General features: G+C 41.5%; 1 protein-coding gene across 8 annotated transcripts in view; it reads left to right on the top strand.

The window, feature by feature from the left end:
* Nucleotides 1-17,613, top strand: part of LOC147017562 (neogenin-like) — a 491,631-nt gene that overhangs the window by 294,269 nt on the left and 179,749 nt on the right. For 6 of the 8 annotated variants that reach the window (XM_085847265.1, XM_085847261.1, XM_085847264.1 and 3 more), the window contains one exon: nt 14,455-14,689. In XM_085847265.1, coding sequence (XP_085703391.1) covers nt 14,455-14,689 — 235 coding nt within the window. The remainder of the gene's footprint in view (nt 1-14,454; nt 14,690-17,613) is intronic. The other 2 variants (XM_085847263.1, XM_085847260.1) reach the window with 1 other exon arrangement.

Below are 17,613 nucleotides of genomic sequence, written 5' to 3'. Positions count from 1 at the left end.
TGAACATATATGGGTCCACATGCTCTTACGGCGCATTCACACATTATTCGATCGCTGGGTAAAATCACTGAAATTCAATGGCCCATGACCAAAAATAATACATGGCACCACTACGTTCGAGCAGCTCACTTTCCATCAAAATGGAGTCAGCCTCACAGAAGGTGGACTGTGTGAGCTGTTATTCATCATCACGGATCATTATCATTAAAGTGTTTGGGAAAAAATGGGGGGCTTTTTGGATGGGGTTGGCGGTGGGGGGGGGTTGAAGATAATACAGCACAGCAGGTAAGAGGATTTAATATAAGTGCAATTTCTTTTTCTGGAGGAAGACCACAGACCACTCAGAAAATTTGTTGATGGAAAGGTATCATGTCAGTCTATGATTGCCTTGTATAACATCCGAAAATGATAGAGAATCCTTCTTTAAGTCATGGCAACTAAAATAGGCGATCACCTACTTTTCAATGCACAAGAACCATTTGATCCATCATGTGTCACATCCACAACAAAGAGATATCTAACCCTAATTGACTTACCACATAAAGACGCATCATATCCTGTGTTGTTAAGCCAGCCGTCCCACCTGCTTCACACTCACTTGGACACCAGCCGAGAGTGTTCATGTGGCAAAAGTTGCGGAATCATCTTCAACATCCTTGTGATTTCAGACGAGATTAGCCGGCCTAATGAAGGACAGTGTGATCCACAATGTGGCACCTCACTTTCATATTTCCACAAAGCTACTTCCTCGTTAGACTCGACTCTCTCGTGATCCATTTTTATTTTTTTATTTTTTATTTTTTGCAACCATTATTGATTAAACAGAAGCAATCTGACAAAGCCATTGACAGATTGCCAAAAGTGCATTGGCGTTAGCATGAATCTATCCATCCATCCATGCATCCATTGGGACCATACTCTGTGCAGAGCGTTGGTGCTGGCTAAGCAGACTCTTGCCTATTGGGCACAATCCTGGACGGGTCACCACTCCGACACGGCATACCAGCATGCTGGTACTCATTTTGCCGACCTTACAAGGATGACAGGCAGAGTCAACCCCACCTGGTATTAATTCAGCATCCAAGTGGGGTTTGAACTCAGGATCATCGGATCCCAAATCCACTACCCTCACCATTAAGCCAACACCAGGCATAAGCATGAATGACGTCGGTCAAATGTTCCCATAGCGGTGAGAAAGAACCGCGTTTCAGTGTCATGTTCTTCCGCAAGCCTCTTTATAATGGTTTTCACCCATCGAACCATAAAGCTTTTGATTTGGCTGCGATGTCAAGTTTTTTTTCTGGAACCGCCATCAGTAGATGGTTTAACAATATTAGATCAAAAGCAATTTCATATCGACCATGTGACACCATACAATAAGTTACTTCATCACCCACGACAGTGTGGAAGCAGCCACAAGGAAACTGGGCACGCGTAAAACATCGTAAAGTTTTTACTGTGTGTTTATTAATATTGACATCTGGTCTAGTTGTTAAATCTGTAAACCCGTCCGCAGGCTGGTGATAGATACAGTGAGCATAGTTACCCCTTTGGGAGGCAATTACATTTTGCGCAGTATTCACTCTTATTAAAACGGCTTTGTTTCTCTAAGGAAGATTATTTGTGCTGAATTAGGCTTCCTATAGTTGAACAATACAGGTATTTTCGGAGTAGTATGAGTTTTCTAGTCCTAGATTTTTGATAACTGGCGAAGTCAACTCGTATCATGAAACTGCTGTTGGTGTTAGCACGATGGGCCATCATCTACTTATATTTGTTTGTGAACAAGACAACTCTTTTAAAGGATCTCGAATGTCTTTTGGACGAAGTACATCGTGCCTTCAGATGAAACAGATTATTTGAGTAGATTAAACTGAAACAAAAGTCATATTAAATGCTGAGAATTAGTACACCTGTTATGAGTCCCTTACCGGGTTCACTGGAGGGGACTATGTAGGTTTGCTCTCCGTCTGTCTATCTGTCCATCCCACCTGTGGTTTTTCAGACTTCTTCCCCCATACCCTTTAACATATTCAATGAAAAACTTGGCACATGGGGTTCAACTGAAAGTTTATCTTCAATTGCACCTCAAAGAAAACTCCCACCGGAATTGAAACTTGTAGGTACATGCTTAAAATCCATGAATCCCCACCATTTCCTCCATAGCATGACATCAACGATGTCAATTGCAAGAACCGCATCAAGGTAGAATAGCTGAGCAGCTGAAGCAAAGATCATGTGTCAGGTTACCAGAGCAGTGTCATCCTGAACCTGTTTTAGGCCTCCACAGAAGTACACAGGTTCTCTGTTCTCTGGTGGAACAAGTACTGAACAATTTACTGTTGACACCTCAGAACTTTCAAGTTCACGGTTTTTTTTTGACGTCAACAAAGATTTAAATTTCACGCCAGCACGCAAGGGGAATGGAGGTACAAGTGGTATAGTTTATTGGAGCTGACAGTATTGTGTGCTTGCCTTTGTGTTATCGAATCTGACTTAATTTCCATCTCCGCCGATAAACTCTTACCCTCGTACTTCGCATGTGCGCATTTGCAGCAACGAGTGACGTCGTTTGGATCAGACGTTGAACTGGATGCCATCTGCCAGCATTTTTCTGGTCGATGTTAAAGATTTCACCTTGTATTTCACAAGAGTTGGCCATTGTGTGTCCACACACTGGCCACATTTTAAATGCCTGACATGACTACGCTAACGGCTGAGCAGTTATGCAGCCTTTATGAGGTTCTCGCCAGACTGTGCACGACGGGGACGAAAGGTTGCTGTGCTACTCAGATAATTGCTCACCAGAGGCAGCTTGCCAGCCTCATGAGGTGCGTGCTAAGAAGAGAGTGAGAATGGCCTGCTGCACAGGTTTAGCACCCATTGTGGGGAACTTGGCGTGTCTGCATGATATGAAGGAAAATCACAGTGACTAAGTGGTGCGGACATTGGACTGTCACCCCAGAGCTTGTGGGTTCAAATCCACATGAAGCCAACACTTTTGAAGATTTAAATTCGATATTTCTGTTCACGGAATTTGTCTCAGGAAAATCACCAGTCACGATCAGATTGTCAAAATATATCCAGACAGCTCCTTTAATGACCTTCAGGCATAAAGTAAGATGCTATCCCTCACTGGTCTGTTCTACATGTGCATGTTGTGGTTCATATATATATATATATATATATATATATATATATATATATATATATATATATATATATATATATATATATATATATATATATATATATATATATATATATAATAAAACAAGCTCAAATTAGCTAAGATCCTCATCCTCTTTATGATGACATAATAAAACCGAATATGACGTCATTGTGATGTATCAGGTTTGCGATAAATTATCTGTGCTAATGCCCGGCTTGATTCCCGCAAACAAAATTCAAACAGCTTGCCTAGTTTCGGAGATAATGGTATAGGCAATTTCCATTAGCGGCGATATTATGACGTCAACTTTTTTTCTCGGAAGAATTTCCAAAACCGGAGATGGTTACTGCCTGCGCGTGGGCTTTCTGCATATACATGGCAAGTTTCACGAAGATCCGATGAAAACTCTGGGTTGTGAAACAAAAAATGTCAAAAAATAGGAATGACGTCATAAAAATTGATATGACGTCATAGTGATGCCACTGTGGAACATATGCGGTAATTTATCTCTGCTAATGCCCTGTTCAATTCCCGCAAACAGAATTCAAAAAGCTTGCCTATTTTCGGAGATAATTTTTAAGGCGATTTCCATTCGCGGAGATATTTTGATGTCATAACTTTTTTTTCGAGGAGGAATTTTCAAAATCAGAGATGGTTACTGTCTGCGCAGGGTATTTTTACATATATATGCCAAGTTTCAGGAAGTTTCGATGAAAACTGTAGGCTGTGAAACAAAAATGTCCACAAGAAGAAGATGAAGAACAACAACGTGAGTAAGACTTAGAGATCCTCCACGAGGATCTAAAAATTTTTTGAGTTCATCAATTTGTTCACTTTGTTTGACTGTCTGCATGTATATCTGTCTGTCTGTCGAAAACCGTCAGTTTATGATCGAGGAACAAATTAATTTCAATTGAATGTTTTATTTTCAACACAAATCAGAACATGAATCAACAGCGCTAAACTTACGGAATTTTCTTTTATCGATCTTTAAAATCTTTAATTTCAATTTAAGTCTACATTTGAATGCTAGATCAAAAATTATTGTCTTACTGGAACTTTAAAAACCCTTCCATTTAGCAGTACAGTACTATACTTGGACAAAATATTTCAGCATTTGACATCTCGACCAATCAAATTGGCTGCTCACAGACCCCGCCCCATGTCCTTGTTTGTCAAGACTGCGTGGGGTAGGGTGTTCTATGAACTCTTTATTTATTATTATTATTATTATCATTTCATCATCGATAATGGAAGAATGAAGTTGATAATTTTCCTTTCCCAGTGATTTACATGAATACTCCTCCCATTGGCATTTAATCCTCTTGGAACAACCCCCGTGCTCCTGAGCCACCAGTCACTCAGCCAGCTGTATATATTGCAATGCCTGCCAGCTCAAAAACTCTATCTGAAGATTATTTTTGGCTTCAAGACATCCTTTTGGCCTCACAAAAGTTTTCAGGATAATGAGGGGAAAGAAAATCTTGGAAATCTCTCAAGTATCATGTCTATGCATGCTCAAAGTGGATCTTGTGAAACGTTGAAAGGATGTGCCGTTTGAGCCGACATTGAGTTGCTGGATTTGTGGTTCTCATATTTATTATTATCTGGGGATTTGTTGCATCATAAAAATTCGGCACTCGCAGAAAGCATCACCACGATTACTGTTCATGGCAACATTGCCCGGATCCTTGATTTGGAGCGTGAAGCCCATATCACGTACGGTTGTTTTTATATGGCAGATGGGACGTTGCTGTCACTCTTTCTTCATGTAAATGAGATGGAGACGGCAGTGCATGATCAGATATACTGCTTGATTATATTTAAAAGCCAGATAAAATAATGATTGAATGCTTTTGAAAAGTTTTTTTTAAAACAACCCAAGTGCCCTTTGTGAAAGTTTCATGAGATTCCATCCAGGAACCATAAGCATCCTAAATTCTGTTAAAAAATGCTTTAAGATTACAATGACTTTTGACCTTTTACTCAAAGGCTGTCGCACCAGACACTTACTACTACACTGAAATGAATTGGAAAATGCTAATCTCTCACAACTAGAACAGCAAGCATTCAAAGCTGTACAGTTACTGTGATCAAAGAACAATTCCTTTTTCAGTTACACTCCTTTTGTTGTCCTTGTAGCGACAATGTGCTCGGACGATTTGGGTTGCGGAATATTGTCACAAAGTCCCTGAACAGGAAGATCGATAGATTGGATGAAGCCATGCTGTCGATTGCTGCCACGATTGCACTGAGTATTAATGAGCTTACAATTATATGTTGTTAAAGGGATTGTGACGAGGTACAGTGTTCGTCACATAATCTCTGAAAATGCAAAAATACAGTGCTCGCATAGTTTTTCTCCCCGCCCCCCCCCCCCCGACCAACCATAGATCATTGCGGCAGACATTTTATTCTCCTTAAATAAGGTGCATTTGCGTGCACACATGGGATATGTGATCACACATGGGGGACCTGTGGCTCGGTGGAGACAGAGGGTCTTATTAAGCAGTTGATACAGCCTGCAAATTGGCCTGAACTCTCCCCAGCTGAGCCCCCATACTGCCTCCTTTATTACCTTAGGCTCGGACCATGGTGAATCCTTCATGGGACAGACGTTTACCAACGTTGGCCAACTTCATCTGTGCCTTTTTCTTCTCAAGATGCCAATAGCACTTAATAAATGTGAAACAGTAAACAGAAGAAAGATATTCAGTCCAGACCTGATGGATCGTTTTGCTCAAACTATTTTTAGATGGATGGCTCAACTGATTTTGTAACTTATTGATGATTTGAAAAGAGCTAATTTCCAAGAGCAGTATTTTTGGTATTCAGTTGACTTTGTGGTTTGACAATCTTATTTTTTGTGAACCATTCTGTTTGGAAATCATATCAAGGCACTCACTTGGTCTCCTCATAAATCACTCTCTTAACTTTAAATAATCCTCCAATAAACCCTTTTTCGATCTTCCAATGCATGCAATGACTTGGAATCTGGGGCGTAGGAATGCCATGAAAAATGGGGGGGTTCCAAACTTCCAAGAAAGTCACCATCACTGCCCATGCCGAAGGCATGCCCCCCAATAAAATTTGAAATTTTCGTCTTCATTTTACGCTCTCTGGCACTATTTCTGGATTTTTGGTTTTCAACGACTTTAACGACAGAAAATACTTTCCGTCATGGGACCAAATGTGATGTACCTGTTGCCGATGTTTATTTTTGAAAGCTGTCTATTTCAGCAAAATTTGATTGAAAATTCTGAAATTCAAAGCTTCATTTTACGCGTTTTGCACATTTTCTGAGTTTCTTCGGCTTCAAACTACTTCATCCTTGAATCATTTGCTTGACAGAAGTTATTCGCTATTTGGACGGGGTAACCTGTTACATCACGTGACAATGCCAATATGTTGATCTTGTCTGCGCGATCTTTCATGGCATGGCGGATCAGTGTTCAGCCTTTGTCGGCTCATCGTTGACTCCTGGTAGTTTTTCACCCTTCTCAAGACTGAATGACTTCACTCGAATGTTGTTGAGGTGACTGGCATTGTATAGTACAGTTTGACATATTTGTGCACTTCTGTCAATATCTTCTTACCTACTGACTGGATCCGAGGACGTGGCCTGGCAAATGGCTTCCATTGCTAGTTGCATGGACTGTGCTGGACTCTGATCTTACAATATTAGATCAGGTAACATTTTTAGCTGGAGGCTTAGGCATTCTAGATTGACATTGTTTATGTACTGGTCTTCAACGGATTTGGGTTTTCTGGAATACTCCGCATTGGCAGTTTCAAGGTTTTTGAAATCCTGCAGGAGTCGCCAGACTTTTTGTTGAAATCTTCTGTCAAGCTCTTGATCCAGAATGTCAATGACTTCATATAACTAGGGTATCACAAGTTATTCATTCTTCCACTTTTTTTCGAAGAGATTTGAAGTTAACCTTCCACAATTATTGGCTTATAATTATCAGCAAATTACCATGTTCATGCGTATGCTGAGTGGATGGGGTTTTTTCATACTTGCTGTCAGATACTTCATACTTACTTCATACTCCACATTTATTTATTTATTTATTTATTGAATACAATATAAAACTATGTATCTGATAAACTGATGTTTATAACTTAAAGACGTGTTCAAAAATTTTTTTGGACATGCAAACCGCTTCAAGAGTAAAATCAAAATTTGTCCCCACCCCCAGGGGCATTAACTGGGGGGGGGGAGGGGGTTAAATCACAAAAATCGTTACATTTTTCATGCGACCCCCCCACCCCCCCCCCCCAATGTTGATTGCATAATGTAAAGTTTGATTGAAAAATGTTTTTTAAAATGTGCTCGTAATTGCATTTGTTGGTATTTTATATTTTGACCCCACCCCAGAGCCCCAGGGGGCGGGGCCAAAAATGATCCAGTTTTCGCACATTCCTGCCATGTGTTGATCATAACTACCAAGTTTGGTGAATTTCTACACAACCGTTTTGGAAGAGAAAGCATGACATTACAGTTGGACATTTGGAGTCGATTAAAATACTTTTTAAAGCTTTTTATTATTATTGGGTTGCCGAAATAGGTGACCCTTATTGTCAGTAATTCTGTCTGTTTGTTTGGAGATTTGTTTGGATGTTTGTTCGTTTGTCATCAGCATAATTGGTAGTTAGGCCTAAGTCACATTTGCTCTGCGGCGAGGATACGGCAGCTGTACGCCCTCTGAATTGACAGAAACGTGCAGCGGCCGCAGAGTTTCTGAGGTGGCCTCAGGGTGGCCCTACGCCGTATGGCTATATTTTACAGGCCGTAGGGTCGCCGTGGAATTATAGCGTGGAGTTATAACTTTTCCCATTTCTACATTCGCCGTAGCAATTCGACAAGCTGAAACAAAAGAACTGGTAAAAACAAACAAACAAACAGAAAACAACCCACTCGTTACCGTCCGTCTGACCGCATGTTCGCCTTAGGGCCCCCTGCGGTCGCCTTGCGGGCACCTTGCTTCTGCCTTGAAAATTCTATGGCCGCCGCAAGAAGGCCCAAAAGGTCACAGTGCGACATCAAATCAAAGACCGTACGGCACCCCCACGTTTTCGGTCTCCACAATTTATAAATACGCCGTGCGGCTACCCGAAAAATAAAAACATATGTGACTGCTACATTGTGTGACCGTGGAAATACTGTGGCCGCCCTATAATTGCTAGTGGCCGTAGATTTTGTAGACTCTACGGCCGCCGTGCCAAATGTGACTTAGGCCTAAACATGGGCGGATTTTGACCAAACTCGGGTGGTAGGTACACCTTATGACCTAGTGCTTTGGAAATTGTGATGGTTGCTAGGGATGCTTTGGTTTCCTAGCAACAGCCGAAAAACCTTCAAAATCGGTACCGTTCACGCGAAATCAATTCCGAAAGCCATTATCCCACGTGGAATTATGAAATTTGGCATGTATCATCTACAGGTGATGCTCCATCAAATATATTCCGGTTTTGTGATATATGAAATAGTTTACACGCAGCGCCCCCTACAAATGGGGTATGCCCGAAAATTGGCGAAAATTGAAGGCCCACTAGCGACCAGGTAAGTGCATCGATCCGAATGAAACTTTGCAAGTTCATAGCACGCCATGAATACTACAACTTTGCCTCAGGACATATTGACCGATATTGCTTAGGTCAGGGGTCAAAAGGGCAAAAATCGATAATATGCGAGAGCTGGAGGTGCCTTCGTGCCAAATGCTACTCCTCCTAGGGTTATGGTCAGATGGTCATGAAAATTCACACTAATCATCTGGAATGCATTGTGCACAAACGATCGAGCCTGATTTTCGATTTATATCTTTGTTCACCCACAGCACCCTCTCAAACTTTGGGGATTTCCGATATCAAACCGCATTTCCGGTACTTTTCATTCAAATTGATCCCGAGTAGTTATCAGCAGATGGAACTCGATGAGATTTGGTATGCATAATCTTAAGGTGATTCTCTATCCGCAATATGACATCAATTTTTTTCTATCACTTATAGTTTCCAAATGGTAACCCTCTCAACTTGGGTGTCCGAGGGCCATTGAGCATTCCCGCTGAAAATTCAAAGTACACTAGCTCCAAGATGGCTGAACCGAATCGAATGAATCTTTACATGCTTATAGACCGTAATGAGTACTTCAACTTTGTTCATTTGCATAATGACCTATCTCGAGTAGGTCAGGGGTCAAAGATCAATAAGTGCATTTTTCGGGTGAAATTACCATTCAAGGCACCCTTGCTCCTACATGGATTAACCGATACGAATGAAAGTTCATAGGTACATAGTACTCAATGAGTACTACAACTTTGCTTCAGGACATATAGACTTATCTCTGCTAGGTCAGGGGTCAAAGGTCAATGAGTGCATTTTTCCGGCAAAATGACCATTCAAATCCCCCTTGCTCCTCCACGGGTTAACCGATATGAATGAAAGTTCATAGGTACAGAGTACTCAATGGGTACTACAACTATGCTTCAGGACATATTGACCTATCTCGGCTAAGTCAGGGGTCAAAGGTCAATGAGTGCATTGTTCGGGCAAAATGACCATTCAAAGCCCCCTTGCTCATACACGGGTTAACCGATTCGATTGCAATTTCGTAAGTACTTAGTACTAGGTTAACTCAGATCAGGGGTCAAAGGTCATCGGATGCTCGGCGACCCATGGCCGCCTACCGGCTTGTTGTTATTATTATTATTATTATTATTATTATTGTAATTATTATAATTTTATTTATTTATTTTTAAGTGTGGGGGAAAATAAATAACAATGTATTTTTTCAGTTGATACTTTTTCAGCATCGTAAGTTGTTTATTCCTGTTACGTGAACCAATGCAACCCAGCGCCTGCACAAAACTGATTTTTTTTGGAACGCCGACCAAATTTTCTCTCCAATCATTGTGTAACTTTGTTTGAAGCTTGCTTTTACCATTGTACACATTTCTTATTCAGCCAACTTGGTTGTGGGATGCCTTTGAAGGCCATAAACTACAAGTTGATGAGTGATCTTTCCTTCATGTTGGGAAAGGAGGTGCACACTGCCAAGCACAATCTCCACTTTCCGCTAGAGATGGTTCGAGCTTAAATTGTCCTCGCCTAACTGAAAATCCGGGAAAAGGCAGGAATCCCGAATCAATTTCCTGCAATTTTCCATGAATTCCCAGGAAACAACTTACCAGGGAGAAACACTGCCTTGGACTCCATTTTTGTTTGAAATATTTTCTCAGATCAAAGTCGAACGTGAGGCTTGGACCATCTCTAATCTCTATCATATGCAGTGTGTCAATGGTGTGGCACAATTGTTACCGGCGTGGCACAATAGACAACATAGAAGGCAATGAGCATTAATCCTGAACTTTGTGTTGACCAGAGCTTTCAGCAGAGACCTTTTTCATTTTTTGCATAAGGGCCTCTGCCGACGTTCCACAACATGGTCAAGGATGGTTGGTTGTGGACACCTATTACTTGGTTCAAACTAGTTTTTACCTCTGCCACCGAGAGTGGATGGAGGTTATGTTTTCACCCCTATCTGTTTTTCTGTCAGTCTGTATGTCTGTGAACAGGCTATCTCAAAATGTTGTGGAAGAATTTTGACAATTTGGTCAAAGGTTGGGTGTGTGACAAGGATGAAATGATTCGATTTTGATGAAGATCCAGATCCGGCTACTAGAATTTTTTAGTGATTCTTCACCATTAAGAGAGAGTGCCAAAAACGATATATAGCACAATAGCTCAAAAAGTTGTGGACGGTTTGGACGAAATGAGGTGGATGAGTTTGTTCGGTGACAAGACCAAGCCAATTCGATTTTGGTTCAGGTCTGGATCCAAATCCGCCCGATCAGTGGGATACAAAACGTAAAATGTTCAACCTGGCAGAGGTATACGCGCTCTATCGATTGCCGTTCTAGTTACCTCTGCTCACCGAAGGTGGATGGAGGTTATGTCTTCACCCCTGTCTGTCTGTCTGCCTGCTTGTTTTTCGTCAACAGGTCACAATTTTAAACCAATCTTCACGAAACTTCACCAGATGGTACAGTTTGTCATCAGGAAGAAGCTTATTGATTTTGAGGTCAACATCAGCCAAAAGGTCAACATAGGCCAAAGGTCAACAACTTGGTTTCAATTTCTAAAATCCTCAATTTTTATTCGATTGACTTGAAATCTGAACAGGATTGGCATATCAGGTCAATGAATTTAACCACCAATTATTTTATGGTCAAATTAATTTTCGGGAATTTCCAAGTATCGTGCTCTGCATGACGTCTTTCTTGTTTGTTTGTTACTTGCAAAATTGAAGATTTTTTTCAAGTATATTGGTCATTCCATTTTATTATTCTGTCTGTCTGTCTGTCTGTCTATCGCCTACAGGTCACAATTCTCAATCGATCATCATGAAACTTTACCGAGTTGTAGACATAGCCTCAACTGATAGCCACTTGATTTTGAGGTCAAAGGTCATCTTGAAGTCAAATTTCTAAAATCGTCATTTTTCATCCGATTGACTTGACATTTCAACAAGATTTTCACATTGTGTCACTGAATTGGGAAGCCAACTATTTTTGAGGTCAAAGGTCAACTCAAGGTCATACTTCTAAAATCATAAATTTTATCTGAAAAACCGTCAATTTTCATCCGAGTGACTTAAAAATTAAACAGCAATTTCATAGTGCATTACTGAATTGGGAAACCAACTATTTTTGAGATCAAAAGGTCAACTCAAGGTCAAACTTCTAAAATCATGAATTTTCAAATGAAAAATTGTCAATTTACATCCTATTAACTTGAACATTGAACAGAATTTGCAGAGTCCATCACTGAATTTGGAAAGCATATATTTTGAGGTCAAAATGTCAAAGGTCAAGCCAGGGTCAAACTTTTAAAATCATCAAATTTCCTCTGAAAACTCGTCAATTTTCATCTGATTAACCTGAAAATTAAGCAGCAATTGCAAAATGCATCACTGAATTTGAAAACCAACTATTATTGAGGTCAAAAGGTCAAAGATAAACTCAAGGTCAATCTTTTAAAATCATCAATTTCAACCTGAAAAATAATCAATTTTTATCTGATTGACCTGAGCTTTGATTAAGATTAAAATTGACAAACTTCATGAAATAGACAATTTGATGTATCCATGGCAACCTTTGGGCTGGGGGGGGGTGGTGGTGGATTTTGCAAGTATTTTCAAAGCGATCTTCACAAAACTTCACCACATGGGAGAGTTTGTCATAAGCAAGAAGCCTGTTGTTTTTTAAGTCAAAAGGTCAGCAGTGGCCAAAGGTCAACAAATTTTTCAAATATGTAAAATCCTCAATTTTCATCCGATTGACTATAAATTTGAACAGGATTTTCATATCAGCTCATTGAATTCAACCACCAATTATTTTTGAGGTCAACATTGACCAACACATCAACATAGAGCGGATTTCTAAAATTGTCAACTTTCATCCGATTGACTTGAAATTTTAAGACGAGTTGCACATTTGGTCATTGAATTCAACCACCTATTATTTTTGATGTCAAATTTGTTTTCTGGATTTTGCAAGGTTTGTACTCTGCACGATGTCTTTTTTTCATGTTCGTTTGTTTGCCAATCGCTTACAGGCCACAATTCTAAACCTATCGTCATGAAACTTCCACCAAGTTGTCGAGGTAGTCTCAACTGAGAAGCCTATTGATTTTGAAGTCAAATGTCATCTTTAGGTCAAATTTCTAAAATCATCAATTTTTATCTGAAAAATCGTCAATTTTCATCCGATTGACTTGGAAATTAAGCAACAATTGCATAGTGCATCACTGAATTTGGAAACCACATGTTTTTGAGGTCAAAAGCTCAACTCAAGGTCAAACTTCTAAAATCATCAATTTCAATCTGAAAAATAATCAATTCTCATCCAATTGTCCTGAGCTATGCTTAAGATTATCAATTTTAATCTTAATGAAATGGACAATTTGATGTATCCATGGCAACCTCTGGAGAGGGGGGTGAATTTTGCAAGTATCGTACTCTGCACGATGTCTCTTTCTTGTTTGTTTGTTTGTTTGTTTGTGTGCAGGATATCTTAAAAAGTTGTGAACAGATTCGGACCAAACTTGGTGAATGAGTTGGTTTGAAGACAAGAACAAGCTGATTAAATTTTAGTTCAGGTCTGAATCCAGATACAGTCCATCAGTGGGATACAAAACGTAAACTAATAAGCCTGTCAGAAATATGTGCTCAACCAAGTGTCCTCGTTTGTTGATGTAATGAGTGATACAACACTCGAAACAATCTGTACTAAAATGATCAAATGTTCACAAAATGTGACAGATTGTGTTTATCTCCTTGAACTCCCTGGAATAGAGTTTGCACTCTCATGAAGGTCGAAGCTTGTTCTCCTCACCAATCTTCGTGTTATTTAAATCTCAATAAATGTTAAAATGCACTTTTACATTCATGGGCTAACAGTTGGAGGGGGGTGGGGGGGGGGGTGTACGGGGCAACATGGTATTACCCCCCCCTCACTTTGGAATTGGGAGTCATTATGACACTCCTCCCCCCCCCCAAATTATGACCCTACCCACACCCCTCCACCACCCCGCTTCCAACCCATAAGTGAACATTTACATTCATAATGCAATCAAAGCCTACTTTGAGTTGCTATTTCTTTTGTACACTGGATTACCAACCAAGCCATTTTGCAAGTAACCTCAGGGTCATCTCTTTATAATGTCCACAAATATGGCGGATTCTCTTCTTCTCTTCCGATATGCTCAATAAATACTTCCTCCCTTCCCACGTCCTCTCATTCCAATCTTCCCCCAAACTTCTTTACTTTCTCTCCTCACTCCACCTAGACTCCTCTACCTCTCCCCTCCCCCACTCTTTCTCTTTCGACCCATCATCCTCCATTCTCTTAGTTTTCTCCATTTTAAATTTTCTTCGTGTATCGCCCCCCCTCCCCCTTTATTCTCGTGACTGTATTAATATATAGCCCCTGCTGAGTTTATTTTAATGTGATTACTGATGCTCAAAGCAGATATTATTGGATAATTAGTAATCATCAATGTACATTGCATTTCATGATTATATTTTTATTTTCCTTTTTTACATTTTCCTTTTCACTGAGTTTTATTCATACATCTTATTTTACTATTGTTTTCTTTATTTCTTTTTTTTCTTTCCACATAATGCCTCACTACATCTTGCATTCATCGTGGCATCCTTATCCACACCTCCTTCTTGCTTCATCTCCAAACTTCTCACCAAACCTGCCCATCATCATCAGACGACTTCCGCCCACTCCCTGCCCCACATCCTTCTTCACTGCTGATCCCAAACCCCTCCGACTGGGCAGCTGGGGGGCAGGAGCTGGCCGACGGCCCAGTGCCGAGCATGCCCCGAGACCTTGTGGCCACACTCGTGTCCACACGATTCATCCGACTAAGATGGCGCGCACCTGCGGAGCAACAAGGAGATGCGCTCACCTATGCCGTGTCGTATGTGAATGATGGAGGTCACAGGTGTGTAAACTGTCCCAAAGAAATTCCTGCAATTCAATAGTAGGTTCTGAAATTTTTTAAGGATGTAATAATAATAATATTGTTTGTATGGCTTGTTGTCCCCAGTTGACACAAAATGGCGAAGCATTTTCTTTCGTGAAAATTTACAATACAAGTGCAATATAAGTCGATGCTACAATGATGATCAATGCAGTACTGTGACAAAATTCAGTTCACTTGTGATTTACAAGTAAAGAGCAACAGTATAATGTTACTCACTGTGTGATTATCACAAAACTGTCCAAAAAATTAATTTGGAACTCTGAGCAAAACATATACACTGCAGGCAAATTTTTGGATAAATGTTCACATTTTCACATCTGCCACCAAATGTGAACAGAGATTATGTTTTTCACCCCTGTCTGGCTGTTTGTTAGTTTCTTGGCAAAAAAACAAATTATGCCAACTATGCTGATCAGTTCTGTTAGTTTGTTTGTTTGTCTGTCCACTCTCCTACAGCCCAAACCGCTCAGCTGTTCATTCTGAAATGTTTGCACATTTTTGGCACTGTCCCTGAGACGGTAAAGTGACAAAGTATTTGGAAGTCAACATTGGTCAAATTTCTAAAATTGTCAATTTTCATCTGATCGACTTTAAATTTGAACAGGATTTTCAAATCAGCTCATTGAATTCAACCACCAATTATTTTTGGGGTCAACCTAAGCCAAAAAGGTCAATATAGGCCAAAGGTCAACAGCTTAGGTGGAATTTCTAAAACCCTAAAGTTTCATCCGATTGACTTGACATTTCAACAGGATTTGCATAATCAGGTCAATGAATTCAACCAACAATTATTTTCAGGTCAAAAGGTCAACATAAGCCTAATTTCTAATGTTGAGAGACAAGGTCAAAAACTTTTGTGTGTGTGCGTGTGTGTGTGTGTGTGTGTGTGTATATATATATATATATATATATATATATATATATATATATATATATATATATATATATATATATATATATATATTGTTGCGGTCTTCGCGCCCGCCGGCGTGCTGACGGCCACGTAACTCGAATCGCGGCACGTCGCCCACCGGACGGACAATCCAGTCGTGACCCTCTCGGACTAACGCCGGGAACCAGTCACGGGTGGACCTTTCGGTCTCACCGCGATCGAGCCAATCAGCCCCCGCGTGGGATAGGGTTGCTCGCCAAATTCGACCTACCTAAGTACCCACGCGGAGGGTAGACCGGGCGATCGCACCTTGCCGCAGGTCGACTTCGGACACGGGCCACTTAAGCGACCCGTTCCGTACTATCAGAATAACCGAGCGGTGTTATCGTCGACCTCGACGGTTCGATTAATTATCGGGCGTATTCAGCCCACTACCAACCCTTTACGTGAAGCAAGATGAGGATTCAATGGAGGAAAAGACGAAGCGAAGCGGGAGAACAGTTCAACAATAAAGCACATTTATTCGCGGCACACGGGAAGCACACAAATACAATTCCACCAAATGCACACAAAAAAAAGAAAACACAATTCCATTTACACAAAAAGCAAATATGAAAGCGAAAACAATGCAGAGCTAATACCGACTACCGAGCACACGGCAACACTTATACAATTCTACTTCACAGACGGCGCCGACAACACATACCCAAAACCAAGGAAAAGAAATACCTCAAGAATGAGGCGGGCCTGAGGCCGAGACCGGGTCGCGCCTACCCGTCTGGTGATGAGACGCGGAGCGGCGATGGCCCCGCAACCCGCGGGCCTCGCGGACAGTGCCTGGCAGGGGGTGGGAACGGGGCCCCCTTGGTCGCACTATCTCAGCGCGGGGGGAAACAGGAGGGGGTTGCTGATGCTCGGGGTATAGAGGATCTTTATTATCCCTGGTGTGCGTCTCCACCTCGGCCAGGTCGCGCTGCCGGCCTCCCTCGGGCGTGCAGCTCCCGGCACCGACACGAGCACCCCCTCGTCCGACTCTCTTCAGCTTCTCCATCCACTGCAGGCTTCGGGCTCCAGACTTCCACACTCGTCCCCTCCGTTCCGACTCCTTCTTGTTCTCGTTCTCGTTCTCGTTCTCCCTTGCGACTCGTTCTTCCTCTTCGTTCTACTCTCTCTTCTCCGACTCCTTCTCGTTCGCGTTCTCCTTCGACTCTTTCTGACTGACGAACACCGTCCTTTTATCCCCCCGTAACTTCGCCTTTGACCCCCTCCCTTTGACCTTTCACCTCGCTCCCCATTGGCCCGAGAAAAAGTGGGCGTGAAGGCTTTTTGATCCACAAATTTGCATATATCGATCGCCCTGGGGCGGGGCCACCCGCCCCTCGCTCACCGATTGGACGGCAAAAAGTGGGCGTGTGTCGTTTTTGATCCGTTTTTGAAGCAGAAAATCCGTGGTTTTGTACACGCTGTTCAACGTGCGCCCTACACGAGTCCAGCATCGGTGCCCATGAGTGGCGCGAGATGACGGTGATGCGATGGTGGCGAGTTGTGACGGTAAAGGTCGTGGCGGTTGTGGTGAAGCGGCGTTGTGGTTGGTGGTTGTTGTTGTGGTTGTGATGGTAATCATGGCGGTTGGTCCAAAATAAAGATAGTAAAAGAAAAACGGCTATCCTGAAGAGTCGCAGCTCGCATAAATGACATGTATTCCCACTAGACAACGGGTTTGGACCTAACTACACATGTACTTACCGAGATACCTCACCTAAGGGACCTGAATGGTGGTTTGCGAATTTGGTAACCACAACACTACCCCCTTCCCTTTTTACAGACTCGTCCCGAGTCGTCAAATTTTCGTGTGCCATCATGTGTAGTTTTCCCCTAGTACATTTTACCTACGGATCCCTGAGTGCGACATTCATGGTATTTGTGTCCCCAAAATAAATAACCTGAGGGCTGCGTAACTATCTAAACAAACTCACTCACACGGACGACT

The sequence above is a fragment of the Eptatretus burgeri genome, chromosome 11 (assembly GCF_056783735.1).
Source record: "Eptatretus burgeri isolate ZD-2024b chromosome 11, Ebu_testis_v1, whole genome shotgun sequence".
Taxonomy (NCBI): Eukaryota; Metazoa; Chordata; class Myxini; order Myxiniformes; family Myxinidae; genus Eptatretus; species Eptatretus burgeri.
This window is presented reverse-complemented; position numbering and strand designations above follow the sequence as displayed.